The following is a 13,879-nucleotide window of genomic DNA, read 5'->3' as shown; positions in this document are numbered from 1 at the left end:
CCCATAAACATTTTAAAAAAGAAAATCAGTACCATCCAAGGGTAGCTTAGATTAATACAGTAGAGACATATTTAACTCTGACTGTGAAAAATATAGATGAAAATATACCAGCAGACAACCAGTTTCTGAATTCTACTGGATTTATGCCAGACTTAATTATTTTGACAAACATCAAAGTAACTTCACGCAGAGAAAATGTGCCTATAGGAAATAGGATTTTATTTCTGAAAATGGAAACAGGAATGTAATAAAATGAAACCAACAAAGGCAACAATTATTGCCCATTATAACTAAAGCAATTTTAGAAAACCATAGAGATGAAATAAAATGGAATATATTGAGATACATGAGGACAACAACAACAACAAAAACTAACAGAAACAGATGTAAAGATATGGCATATGTGACTTGGTTATTTTGGTGCTTAAAATAATTGACTGAATAGACAGTTCTCAACATTACTCCTACAAACATAGCTACATCAATTTTTCACCGTAGAACATTCAATTACATTTTTTTTTTCCGCTTCTATAAAATAAGATAAAGATCCAAAGATTAATATTAAATGAAAGAGCTCTTGGAGAGATTTGAATTAATTGCTGTATGTTTGGTCTTTCCAAAAATTAATTTTAAGTTTTTTTTTACAATTTAAAGACCATTATGGTAAAATATTACCTGTGTCTAAAAAACAAATAAAACTTTCAGTGTGTCATTGGCTGAACTGGAGTTTGTATTGTTTTTGAGACATATTAATCTAACAGCTCTCAACAAATATATGCAAAAAAATGTTTAATAGCTCGTTTAAGGGAAAATCTGTAAATTAAGTATAATTTAGTAGTTTTACGTATATATGAAGGAAGATTCTGAAAGTTCCAAGTGTTAGCTTTGCTAGGAATGCTCCCTGAGTGTATTATTCTGTCCCTGTATTCTATGACATTTCTCTTTGTGCACTACTGGACTTCAGAATACCTAAGTGAAAATAATTAGGGAACTCACTGACAGGTTTATCAATACTTTGTAAACACATTCTGTAGAATTTAACAATGTAGTTGTAATATTTGATTAAAAAGGCTTGATGTTTTATAGATTACTAAATAAAAAAATTATACATACATATCAAATGACTGATTTGATATAAAAGTCATTTGTAATCTAAAAGACTATATACAAATATGATTTATTATTGCTTAAATACTATGCATTAATATTCTTTAATATATTAAGGTGAAGTGAAACTTTACAAGAAATTTTATGCCACAGTTTTCTGATTCTGTGAAAGTAGAACTTAAGGTGCCAACTGGGACATTTTAATACTGAAAGAGGATTTTATTCATCATCATGCTGGGGAAATAAGCAGAAACGAGACTGGACCAAATGGGCACCTATGGCCACTCTGTTATGAGAAATTTCTTCTGCTTGTGAAAAAGAGGTATTCAGGACATACAAATCCATATGTGGCTGGGCACGGTGGCTCACGCCTGTAATCCCAGCACTTTGGGAGGCTGAGGTGGGTGGATCACCTGAGGTCAGGAGTTCAAGACCAGCCTGGCCAACATGGTGAAACCCTGTCTCTACTAAAAATACAAAAATTAGCTGGGCACCGTGGTGCACGCCTATAACCCCAGCTACTCAGGAGGCTGAGGCAGGAGAATCTCTTGAGCCCAGGAGGCAGAGGTTGCAGTAAGCCAAGATTGTGTCATTGCACTCCAGCCTGGGTGATAGAGCGAGACTCTGTCTCAAAAAAAAAAAAAAAAAAAAATCCATACGGAACATTGAAACACACTGGAAAGTCAAAGTAGTATCATTTCCACAACTTCCAGATCTTTGGAGTCCTAAAACTTTGGCACAAGAAGCAAGATACCCCAAGAGCATGATACCTCAATGTTACAGCAGCTGTAGCATCAGTCAATATTCCTTTGGGCTGCCCACCTCAGAAACTAAGAATAGTATCTTAAGGAAATGGACATTGCTTTTTATCACATAACAAGAAAAGCAGAAATAGGCAGCCCAGGTATGGTAACCTTTTCCAGATCTTCTGGGCCTTTGATTTGTTCTAGCTTCCTGCTCTCTTATTCTTAGAAAGTAACTTTCGGCTGGGTGGGGCGGCTCATGCCTGTAATCTCAGCACTTTGGAATGCCAAGGCAGGTGGATGACCTGAGGTCAGGAGTTCGAGACCAGCCTGGCCAAGGTGGTAAAACCCTGTCTCTAGTAAAAATACAAAAATTAGCTGGGTGTGGTGGTGGGTGCCTGTAATCCCAGCTACTCGGGAGGGTGAGGCAAGAGAATCGCTTGAACCCAGGAAGCAGAGGTTGCAGTGAGCTGAGATTGTGCCATGGCACTCCAGCCTGGGCAACAACAGCGAAACTCTGTCTGGAAAAAAGAAAGTAACTTTCATTTTTTGGTTGCAAGATTACTTGGCATTACCAGATCACACACTTCTGTACCAAGAAGGAAGGCAATAGAAGGAAAGAAACAATGATGCTTGCCAGAGAAATCTGTCCTTTTTAATTCCTTGAAGCCCTATCCTGTTAAAGGCTTGCTAGATTTAGCAAATAAAAAATCTTTGACAATTACATATCACAAATGATTTTTTTTATTACAAATTCAAATTTAGCTGCATTTCTTGCATTTTACCTGGCAACTCTATGCCTGGTAGACTTCTGCATGTGTTTTAGTGGCCAGGACAGTGGCTGGTATGTTGTGTGGCCCCTACATTTATCTACTGAAACCCAGTCCTCAAAGTGATAGCGTTAAGAATCAGGGGTTTTAGGAGGTGACTAAGTCACGAGGGTGGAACCCTCAGGAGGATTAAAGCCTCTATAAAACTGTCCCGAGATCACCGCGTCCCTCTTCCACCATGTGAGGACACCGTGAAGGCACCGTCCATGAGAAACGGGTCCAGCTAAATTTGAATTTGTAATAAAAATATTATTACTAACAGAAACAGATGTAAAGATATGACATATGTGATTTGGTTATTTTGGCACTTAAAATAATGGACTGAATAGACAGTTCTCAATGTTAATCCTAGAAACACAGCTACATAAATTGTTCACTGTAGAAAATACAATGAACCTTTTTTTCTGCTTTTATAAAATAAGATAAAGATCCAAAGATTAATATTAATATCTGACATTTTTAAGACCTTCCCCCAAATCTATTGTGAGTCTTATCCTTTCACTAAGGTCAAAAGTGGCACATTGCACGATATATTATTTCATTCAAAAATCCCCATGGGGTATTTCTCCTCCCCAAGAGCCACTTGGCTGAGGCCACCCTGGGATCAACTACAAGCAGTCCCTTTTCCTGTGGCCCTCAGCACTGCTTAGGTCCCCTTCTCATAGTCTTTTCTCATCCCTAGGAAAGTGGCATTTCTTCTCTATCCCAGGTCACAGATGACTCAGAAACTCTGAAGACTCAGCCCCCACACAACCTCATCAGAGTATTCACCCAACCAAAGCTGGTCTTTCCTGATATTAGATTTTCTTTCCAGCTGCTTAGAAAATAAGATTTTCTCCATATGGTTATAATCAGTTTAAAAGCACCCAGTGGAGGCCTACCACTATTTTTGTCTCAGCCCTATAGCTACAAAGCCATTCTTCTTTAGATGCTTTTGCTGCCAGTTCAAAGATAACTGAAGAACATCTTTTTTTGGTCATTTCTTAGGCAATTATTTAGTACTTACAATGAGGCAGATATTGCTCTAAATGCTCTATTAATATTAACTCAGTTATGAAGAACAACCCTATGATACAGTTATTATTACTATCATCATCAGACTCTGATGTCCTGCAGTACAATTATGCTAACCGCCAAGGGTTAGCCCAGAGCCTACAGGTTAAGGACACAGTCCTCATCAAGACTGCCTCCATTTTAGATTCCAGCCAAAAGTTTGGGGGTCCCCAGGCCACTTGAACTTTTGAGCAATGAGCTACAAATTCTGAGATTCTCACAAGCCCCCTGGGTTTGACAATCTACTAGAATGGCTCACAAAACTCAGCAAAGTACTAATACAGCTTTATTATAAAGGATACAAATTAAGACAAGACTGGCAAACAAATACATATGAAAAAGTCTGAGAGGGTCCCAAATGCAGAGCTTCTGAGCCCCCTCCCCAAGGATGCGGGGCACATCAAACTCCAGCCCACTGATGTGCTCACCAATTCGGAGTCTCCACGGAGCTTCAATGTGCACAGTTTTTATTGGTGTCTCGTTGCATAGGCATCAGTGATGCCATCATTGGCCGCATGTTTGAACTCCATCTTGAGCCTGTCCTGGAGGTTGGGCTGGTTTTAATCACATGGTTGGTCTTTAATCACATTGTTTGTTTTTCTGGCATGACTAGGCCCCTACCCTGAGTCATCTCACCCGGTAGGATAAACTCAGATGCGATCCAAAGGGCTCATGAGTAACAAAGGTATTGTTGTTCCATGGGAAATTCCAAGGATTTGGTTCCCCCGCAGAAACCAAGGACAAAAATCAGCCAGATTCTTTACAAAACAGCACCCACATTTTGCACTTGAGTAAAAATGTCACAAAGAGGTTGACTGAATTGCTCAAGGTCATAGAGCCAGTAAATGGCAGAGCCAGGATCTGAAGCTGGATAGTGGGTCTGGAGTCTCTGCCCATAAGCACCACACCACCTGGCCTCACCAGCAACACTCAGGGAGGGAGTTCAGGCACTATCAATTTCCTTTTTAAAGCCAAATGATAAGCTTTGGAATTACAAATAAAAATGACCTCCTCGCTGAAACAATAACAGATTTAGCACATGTGTGGCATGAGTCATGTTCTTGAAGCTCCAAGCCTCAGCTAGGTGTGTATCAAATGGTTAAGTAACAGGACATGCGTCCAGGTGTTGTTTTGAGAGTTAAATGAAATTATCCAAACAAGTTTGCTCAAGATTCAACACCTGTTAACTGTAGTAAAAAATATCAGTTGTCAAAATTGTTGTTGTTATTATTACAAATAATAAGTAAAAAAACCCCTTTCATCAATGAACTACTCCACTTAGGCAACATGTAGAATTTCTGTGGGCTTTTTCTCACGGGCTCCATGACCTAGAATATTAGAGATGCAAGTTGGCACATATCCAAACTGCTCAGTGATGAAAACCCTGGGTGAGCATGTCCGTGCTCAGACGCTAAAGGGCATATTCAGCAGCAGCTGTTTCATTAGTGGCAATAACAGCAAGTGAGGCACTTAAATACATCTAAAGACAGAAAGGCAACACAGAGAGGAGGTGCCCAGTCAGAAGGAACAGAGGAGCAGAGTGAAGAGCAGTCAAGTATGGAAAAAAGACAAAGCAGGCTTACAGGGATCTGGCCTTACAGATATAGAATGTTACAGGTGGAAGAGCCTTTGAAATTAAAGCTGCACATTTTTAGACTTGAGCTTGAAAGTCAGGCAACATGGTGAAAACTTAGGAATGCTGATTGGGTAGGAGACATCTTAGAAAATGTGAAATATGGGATAATCTGATAGCATAGGTATTTCCAATTCATCAAATATTTAAAGACAGGCAGTGTTTACTGACAGCAGGCCATAGTGGAAGTGATGTCCTTAACCTTACTAAATCATGATTTACTGCACAAAACGCTCACTGAAGCAATAAATATGAGTTTATTGTAAAGCAGAAATTTGACTTGTATCCTGAGATAACAGAAAAACGAACTATTCCATTCTTTTTTGCAGTTGCAGCAAAATAGATTCTGGGAGAAAAAAAAAACAAGTCACCTTTAGAATAGAAAGGAATAGGAAGTTGGGGTTAAAACTGATGAAGAAAAATGAGCAGCCATGGTTCAGATGACGGAATACATGGTGAAGTCATGGACAGTTGTTCCCCCTTTTTTGTTGTTCTTATATATAAAACTCCTATGAATATGTACAGGTTTTTGTGTAGACATACATTTTCATTATCTGGGAGATAAACAATGCCCCTAGGAGAAGAATTTATGGGTCATGCGGTAAATCTACGTTCAACTGTTTGAGAACTGCCAGATTGTTTTTCATCACTGCCTCACCATTTGACATTCCCACTACCACCATACGAGAGTGGCAGTTCCTCCACATCCTTGCCAACACTGATTTGCCTTTATTTTTTGGTTCTTTATTAATGGCCATTCTACGAAGTATAAAGTGGTATCTCATGGTGGTTTCCATTTGGATTTTTCTGATAAATAATGTAGAGTATTTTTGTGTGTGCTTATGGGCTATGATTGTATCTTCTTTGAAGAAACATATATTCAAATGCATTGCCCATTTTTAAGGGAGTTATTTGTCTTTTTATTGTTGAGTTGTAAGCATCCTTTTACATTTTGTTAGATATAGCACTGAAGAAATTTTCTCCCATTGTGTGTCTTTTTTTTCACTTTCTTATTACTGTCTTTGAAACCACTAAAATCTTCAGTTTATCTATTTTTGCTTTTATTGCATCTTTCAGTGTCATATCTAAGAAACCATTGCCTCATCTAAGGTCAGAAAGATTTACATTTTTTAAAGAGAGTTTTATAGTTTTATCTCTTACATTAGGCCAGTGATCCATTTTGAGTTAATTTTTACGTATGATATAAAGTTCAAGTCCAACTCATTATATTGCATGTGAATATCCAGTTGTCTCAGTACTGTTTATTGTAAAAGGCTATTCTTTCCCATAGAATCACCTTGGCATTCTTTGCAAAAATCAGTTAACCAGAAATGTAAGGGGTTCTTTTTGGATTCTCAGTTCTATTCTGTTGATATATTTCCATCCTATGCCAGTATCACAATATCTTAGTTACTATAGATTTTAAGTCACAATGTCTTAGTTACTATAGATTTTAAGTAAGTTTTGAAATAGGGTTGTGTGAGTTCTCCAACTTTGTTCTTTTTTCACATAATTATTTTAGGAATTCTGGGTCCTTGAATTGTTATGTGATTTTAAAAATTAGCCTATCAATTTTTGCAAAAAGTCATTTGGTATTTTTATAGAGATTGTGTTAACAATATTAAGTCTTCTAATCCATGAATTTAATATTTCTTTCCATATATTTAGGCTCTTTAATTTCTTTCAGTGATGTTTTGTAGTTTTCAGTGTAAAAACTTGAAGTTCTTTTCGTAAATTTTCTTGTCTTTGGTTTTTCTTATGTTGTTGTAAATTATTTTTAATTTTTCCTTTTTTTCTACCCTACTGGGTAAGCATGTTTTCAATCTCATTTTTAAATTATGAATTGCTGTGTATAGAAATACAGATTGTTTCTGTGCCTTGATCTTGGGTATTGCCATCCTCCTGAACTATATTCTTAGTTCAAACAGGATTTTTTAATAAATTCCTTAGAATTTTCTATATACAAGATTATGTCATCTGAACATAGAGATAGTCTTACTTCTTCATTTCCAGTTTGGATACTATTTATTTATTTATTTATTTATTTATTTTCTTGCTAGGTTGCTCTAGCTAAAACCACCAATACAATGTTGAACAGAGCTGGTGACAGCAGACACTCTTGCCTTTGTCCTCATCTTATGGGGTAAGTGATCAGTCACCATTGAGTATGACATTAGCCCTGTTTTGTTTTTGTTTTGTTTCTTTTTTTTTAAAATTTTTTGGTACTTCCCTCTTATCAGGTTGAGAAAATTTCCTGCCATTCTTAGTTTATTTACTTTTTTCCTCATAAAAGGGTGTTGGGCTTTGTCAAATGCTTTTTCTGCATATATTGAGATAATCATGTGATTTTGTTCTTTATTCTATTAACATGATATACCATATTTTCTGATTTTTGAATGCTCAGCCTTGCTTTCTTGTCATAAATCTCACAAGGACATATTGTGAAATCCTTTTTATATGTGGCTCAACCTGATTTGCTGGTGTTTTATTTAGGTGCCTTAAAGCTATATTCATAAGGTTGTTATTTTCTTTTTATCTGACATTTTTATTTGATTTTTGTATCCGGGTAATTCTGACCTGATAGAATGAGTCAAAAACAATTCCCTGCTCTTCTGTTTTTGAAAGTGTTTGTGACAGATTGGTGTTAATTCTTTAAACATTTGGAAGAATTCAGCCTTGAAGTCATGTGGATATTAGCTTTTGTTTGTGAGAAGTTTTTGATGACTAATTCAATCTCTTTACTTGCTGTAGGTCTATTACAATGTTCTCTTTCTTCTTGAGTTAGTTTTGTTTCTTGGTGTTTTCTTGGAATTCATCAATTTCATCTAGGTTATCTAATATTTTGGTATACAATTGTTCATAATATTTCCTTTTAATTATTTTTGTTTCTGTAAATTCAGGAGTAATGTTCCTCTTTCATTTTGGATTTCAGTAAAAGAATGTTCCATGTGCAATTGAAAAGAATATGTATTCCACTATTTCTGGATGAAGTGTTCTAAATATGTCTGTTAGATCTGGTTGGTTTATAGTGTTATTTAAATCTTCTATTCCCTTGTTGATATTTTGCCTACTTGTTCTATTTGTTTTTGAAAGTTGGGCATTAACATATTTAACCATTCAAACTAAATATTAGCCATAACGCAAAGCTCTTTCCAGCCACCACAACACTACCTCTGAAGAATATGAATATATAAATTCACAGAGATCTGTTTTAGAGGGGTTGTATTAGAATATCCAGATTTTTGTATATTTGCTTTTTGTACATTTTCACCATGGGTATTTCTATGCTTTTAAATGAACTTGTGTATCATGCTAAAACACTTCATAAAGTTTTCCATGTTTGTCTTAGTTCTTTAAATGCATATTTTAGCAGTAGCATTCTGGAGGTAACAAGCTTTCCAATGTTTAATAATTTAGCTTCCAGTAATTTTATAGGTGCTATCAATTTTTTATAATATTGCTCTGGATACACAATTTCTTTACCTGACTGCTGTTAACGAAGGCCTTTAAAATGATGTGACAGACTTTACAACAAGGTCCCACAGATTACATGCAATATTATTTATTCATAGAGATTTACTTATTGATGTAGATATTCACAGTCCATCTCTACCTGACAATGTTTGCTATCTGTTTTGTTATATATTCCAAGCACCACAGTCAGTAGATTCTGAACAAATATTTAGAATATTTAAACATGAATGAATATGTAAGCATACCTAAGTTATATACATAACACCTGTGTTTGTATATCCATATGCTGGCAAAGAGAAACTCTGGAAACATAAGCATTATTTTATGAGTTAAATGAACACTTATTCTTCAGTAAATTTAACATTAATTTGAATGTGAGTTGTTATTTGTCATTCTTATTAGTCACACTTTGTGTCCCTTTTCCAGACCTTGAAAATGATGTCAATCCATTTGATATTTTCAATGCAACAGGAAAGTTATTTTTAGGAGATAACATACACAACAATAAATGATTAGTTTTATGCTTATGAGAGAAAAAAACTATATATCAGTATTTTAAAATTTAAAAAATTTTAAAATTAAAAAAATATATATATCAGTATTTTCTATTTCAGGAAAGTTAGCCATAATGATAATCACTGGATACCTCACTATCAGTTTAGCTAAAATCTTGGAGTGTGTTTAAAATATTATTTGGTCTCATGGCACACGAAACTGATTTAATAACTGATATAGCAATTTTTTTTAAAATCAGAGAGTTTTTATAAAATTATGTTTAACTCATCACTGTAAACAACTATTGTTTGGTACATACATTGATAAACCATTTTAATTGTTCTAACTCTTTTGGCTGAGAGTCAGACTTACTATTGGCTCTAAAATGACCAGCAGGTAGAGAAGGTGGCAAATGAGAATAAGCAGGAAGACACTTACAGCTTATTCGACAGTACGGGGAGATCGTGGATGATCTCTTCATAGGGCTCTTCTTGTGCTAAGGTAGAAGCAGATAAAGGCTCTTTCATTTTTTCTTCCCAGGCAATTTCGGCTTTCAGCAGCATTTCCTCAATAAACTCAGAGGCAGCAATATCTACAAGAAAAAAATAAGAAAATCAGAAAAATGATGGGTAGTGATAGCACATAAATCTATTTACTTTCAATAATTCTGATATGCTTAAAATGCCAAAAATTTATCAGTGTATGAATCAAAACAAAAAACCTTAAAGGTTTATGGCTGGGATAAAATTGAAGTACTGTCATTTTAAAAGACTATTTTGTTTTACATCAGTGACATATTTAATTATAAATTAAATAGAAAATAGTATACACTGGATGGTGATATGTAAAATAAAAAATCATTGAGAATCTAAGCTTGAACAAACTTAATGTCATTTCATTTTCAGTAAAACTTGTCCTGCATCTTGGTGACTATGAACCAAAATTACAGAAATAGTTACACTTTCCCATCGACTGGGTTATAAAGCGTGTAACTGGCATTCTATAAACATTCTACTAAATGGGTAGTTGTACAGGTAAATACTCAGTTGTATTATTTAAACAAGGGATCTGCCCTCTAGCCATAATATTTTTACCTTTATCAATTGCAAATAAAAATAAACATATTTCCTTACAAATTACACATAACAGTAACATCTGAACATGTTTGGGCAACAACATAGTTATGTATCAATCAAGTTTATACTAACAACAATTACTGATATAGAAACTGACACAGATCATGAGGAAAAAAATCAACATTCATATCAATTAAGAACCTATTGGAGGCAGCTGCTTCTTCTCAATCGTCAGGACCAGACTGTGTGACCACCTCTGTCTATAGAGTTATGTGGTCTTCTGGGCTGGTTACAGTAATGTAGCCGCCACAAGAAGATATTTATGTAAAGATTTTATCATTTTTGCCTCAGATTAAATTATATACATGTAAAAAGTAGGTGAGCGTTCAGCTTTCTTACTTTGGGAGACTAAATTTCTGTCCCACCTAACAAATTATTTTTCCCGCAGATATATTTTTATGAATCCACTCCAAATTCAAGAAACATAAAATAACAGCAATATACTATAGTACTGATGACGACTTTCATTTGCTCAGTTATAGCATGGGTTTCTGGTTTACTGTTCTGTGCTCTATTCTTGCATCTGGTTTTATCTAGTTTTATCTTCTTGCTGCCTAGATTACTGGCATATCTGCTTTAGTTGAAACCTCTCACTGCATTAGAACTCTTTGCTTTTTGCATGTGATAAAAGTATTTTTATTCAACTAGCATATCTTTACTGAGGATCTATTATGGGCCCAGCACTGTGTCTTATATTGCCAACAGGCCATGAATAAGGTACTAGGTTGCCGGTCGACTTTGCGTGACCAATGTGGTAAAGGTTGCCTGAGAGCGTCCTCATGCACTGTGCTAAGATGACCAGCGCTGAGTCTAGACCAGAAGTTCATTCATTGCCTCCGTTCCTAAGATTGTCAACTGCCGCACCTGGACATCTGTTTGAAATGACACTAGACCTAAATGGTGAGAGTATGCCATGGGAGTCCATGCAGTCAAAGGTCAGTCACACCCTCCCTTGTCTGGGAAAGAAGCCAGGAATACGAACTTGAAAAATGTGAGCTACTGTTAGAACCAGACTAGAGTTAACAGAGGATGTGACTTGTATTCACAGTAAACACATTTTTAAAAAGAAAATACCTAAAAATTTATATTTGTTCTTTTGATATTTATCATTAGCATACTAATATAGTTAATGTTAAAATTACTAGACTATAAGTAATATTAGCTTGATTCTCAAGTTTGTGACTATTAAGCTGTCTAAAATTTCTGTTTGGTAAATCTTCAGTTTAACAGAGAAGATGAAGTAATAAACATTAGACAATGATACTTAATTCCAATAAATAGCAAATAGAGAAAAATCCCTTCTTCTGGCTTTAACTGGAGATTTATTAGAAATTCATACTCCTGAAAGTATATCAAATGACAAATCTCAAAAGTAAAGTACGTTTAAGTTAGCAGAGGTATAGCAAGAGGAAGAATATATTTATTAAGTTATTCAGATCAATTACTGTCTTCAAAATTTTGATATTACGGTATTACCTATGCTAGATTTTTCTCTTTGTTATTCAGAACTCTTTTTACTATTGCAAAAATAATTATGAGTAGTAACTTTCTGTTAAATTTTGAAAGCCACAAAATTAATGTAGCATCCATTTATTAAATAAGTATATGAATATACAAAAGGGCAGTGACTAAAACAATTTTAGAAATCTTCAAAAATATATTTATTAAAAAATAAGTAACATTAAGTTGAGATTTTCAAAGTTTTAAATTTGCATGAGAATGTCAGCCTCTGTATTTTTCTTGTAGTTTAAATATCTGCACAGATAATAACGCTATTATTTTTCAAAAATACCTTAACGGATAAGCATGTATTTGGTAGGATGAGATATTAGTTAAATAACAGTAAAAATGTATTTTAAAGTAAGTTACACTGAATGAATCACTATCCTGAAAGTTTAAAACATGAAAGGCAAAATACAACAAAGTACAACAGTACAGTGTAGATTAAACTGTGAATAGCCTCTTGCAATGGAGCTGTGCATAGGCGATGATGAATTGTGCTTGAACTGGGCTGGTTGTTACACAGCTTCACAGGCATGTCCAGCTCTCACTTTGTAGCTGTGCTGAAGATGGATGGATACTCCAATATGAAAGGAAGAAAACAGTACCTGCTCAATGGTCCAAGGATGCTCCTAACCTACCTGACGGCTTCTCCTCATTGCAGTTCACAAGGTGTGGGTTTGCCTGATGCATCAGAAGAAGTTTCACCAGGTTTGTCTGAAATATTAAAGATAATTGAAATGGGAACCACCACGGCAGAAGCTAGGATTCATCAGTAAGTCATACACTGTGCTGTCCAACTAGCAGCTGGCATGAGACAGTATCAGCATTCCCAGACAGAAGTCCTTCCTGTCCCCTTTCCCAGTGCCTTTTCTAAAAATGTCAGATACTCAAATTATTTCAGCCCTTTCTGGATTCACAACAAAAATTATTTATCCAATAAGGATTTAATCACTGAAGATTTGAAAAGGATACTTTATAACTTTCAGGTTTATATTATATGTATTTTTAGGATGAGAAACTAGTTACATAACAGTAAAAACGTATTTTAAAGTAAGTTACACTGAATGAATCACTACACTGAAACTTTAAAACATGAAAGGCAATATACAACAAAGTACAACAGGACAGTGTAGACTATATGCCATAATATAACCTGAAAGTACATTAGCTATACTCCTTATGTGAGGAATTATATGGTATAGTGTGTTTTGTTCTGTTTTAATTGAGCAATTCATTAAAGTCTAACTTGTTGGCATTGTTCTTCTATGACAGCAACATGGGCAGTAGGAACCTAAAGTCACATTGGACAATTAGAAAAATGCAGTCTCAAGTAAGAGTTAAGTGACTTGATAAATTAACATATATTTTAAATTATTATAATATATCACACATATAAAGGGTATATATAATATACATGTGTTATTGAAAGGGCAATAATAAATTTCTGTATACTCCACTTTTAAAATTATGTACTCGACATTTTTTTTTAATGCTATCTTCGTGTGTTTCTCCCCGAAACTGTGCCTCTCTCTATTTCCCAGAGCTGGCCACTATCATGACTTTTCGGCTAACCATTAATAGCTTCTCTATATGCTTAGTACACACATATGGAAGTATCCCTAAGCAACATATTGCTTAATCTGTTTGTGACATTTATAGAAATGAAATCCTATTGTATAGATTCTTGCATGCCTTGTTTTCATGGCTTACCATGAAACTTTTGAGTCATCAGACTTGATGGGTTTAACCAAGGCTCGTTCTTTTTCTTGGCTGCATTGAATTGTATTGTACTAATATATCACAATTGATCCACCTTTCTCCCAGTGCATATTCAAGCCATTTGCAGTCATTTATTTGTTTTTACAAATAATGTTCCCATAAGTATTCTCATTTATATCTCTTGAT

At 35.0% G+C, this 13,879-nt stretch overlaps 1 protein-coding gene across 9 annotated transcripts in view; it reads right to left on the bottom strand.

Moving 5' to 3' along the window:
* The window catches only part of MYO16 (myosin XVI), a 717,368-nt gene that overhangs the window by 376,119 nt on the left and 327,370 nt on the right, over positions 1-13,879 (bottom strand). For 8 of the 9 annotated variants that reach the window (XM_054529223.2, XM_054529222.2, XM_054529219.2 and 5 more), the window contains 2 exons: positions 12,613-12,688; positions 9,774-9,927 (listed from right to left, as the gene is read on the bottom strand). In XM_054529223.2, the coding sequence (XP_054385198.1) occupies positions 9,774-9,927; positions 12,613-12,688 (230 nt within the window). Of the gene's footprint in view, positions 1-9,773; positions 9,928-12,579; positions 12,689-13,879 lie in introns of those variants that run through there. The other variant, XM_063715040.1, reaches the window with a different exon arrangement.

This window comes from Pongo abelii, chromosome 14, assembly GCF_028885655.2.
Source record: "Pongo abelii isolate AG06213 chromosome 14, NHGRI_mPonAbe1-v2.0_pri, whole genome shotgun sequence".
Taxonomy (NCBI): domain Eukaryota; kingdom Metazoa; phylum Chordata; class Mammalia; order Primates; family Hominidae; genus Pongo; species Pongo abelii.
This window is presented reverse-complemented; position numbering and strand designations above follow the sequence as displayed.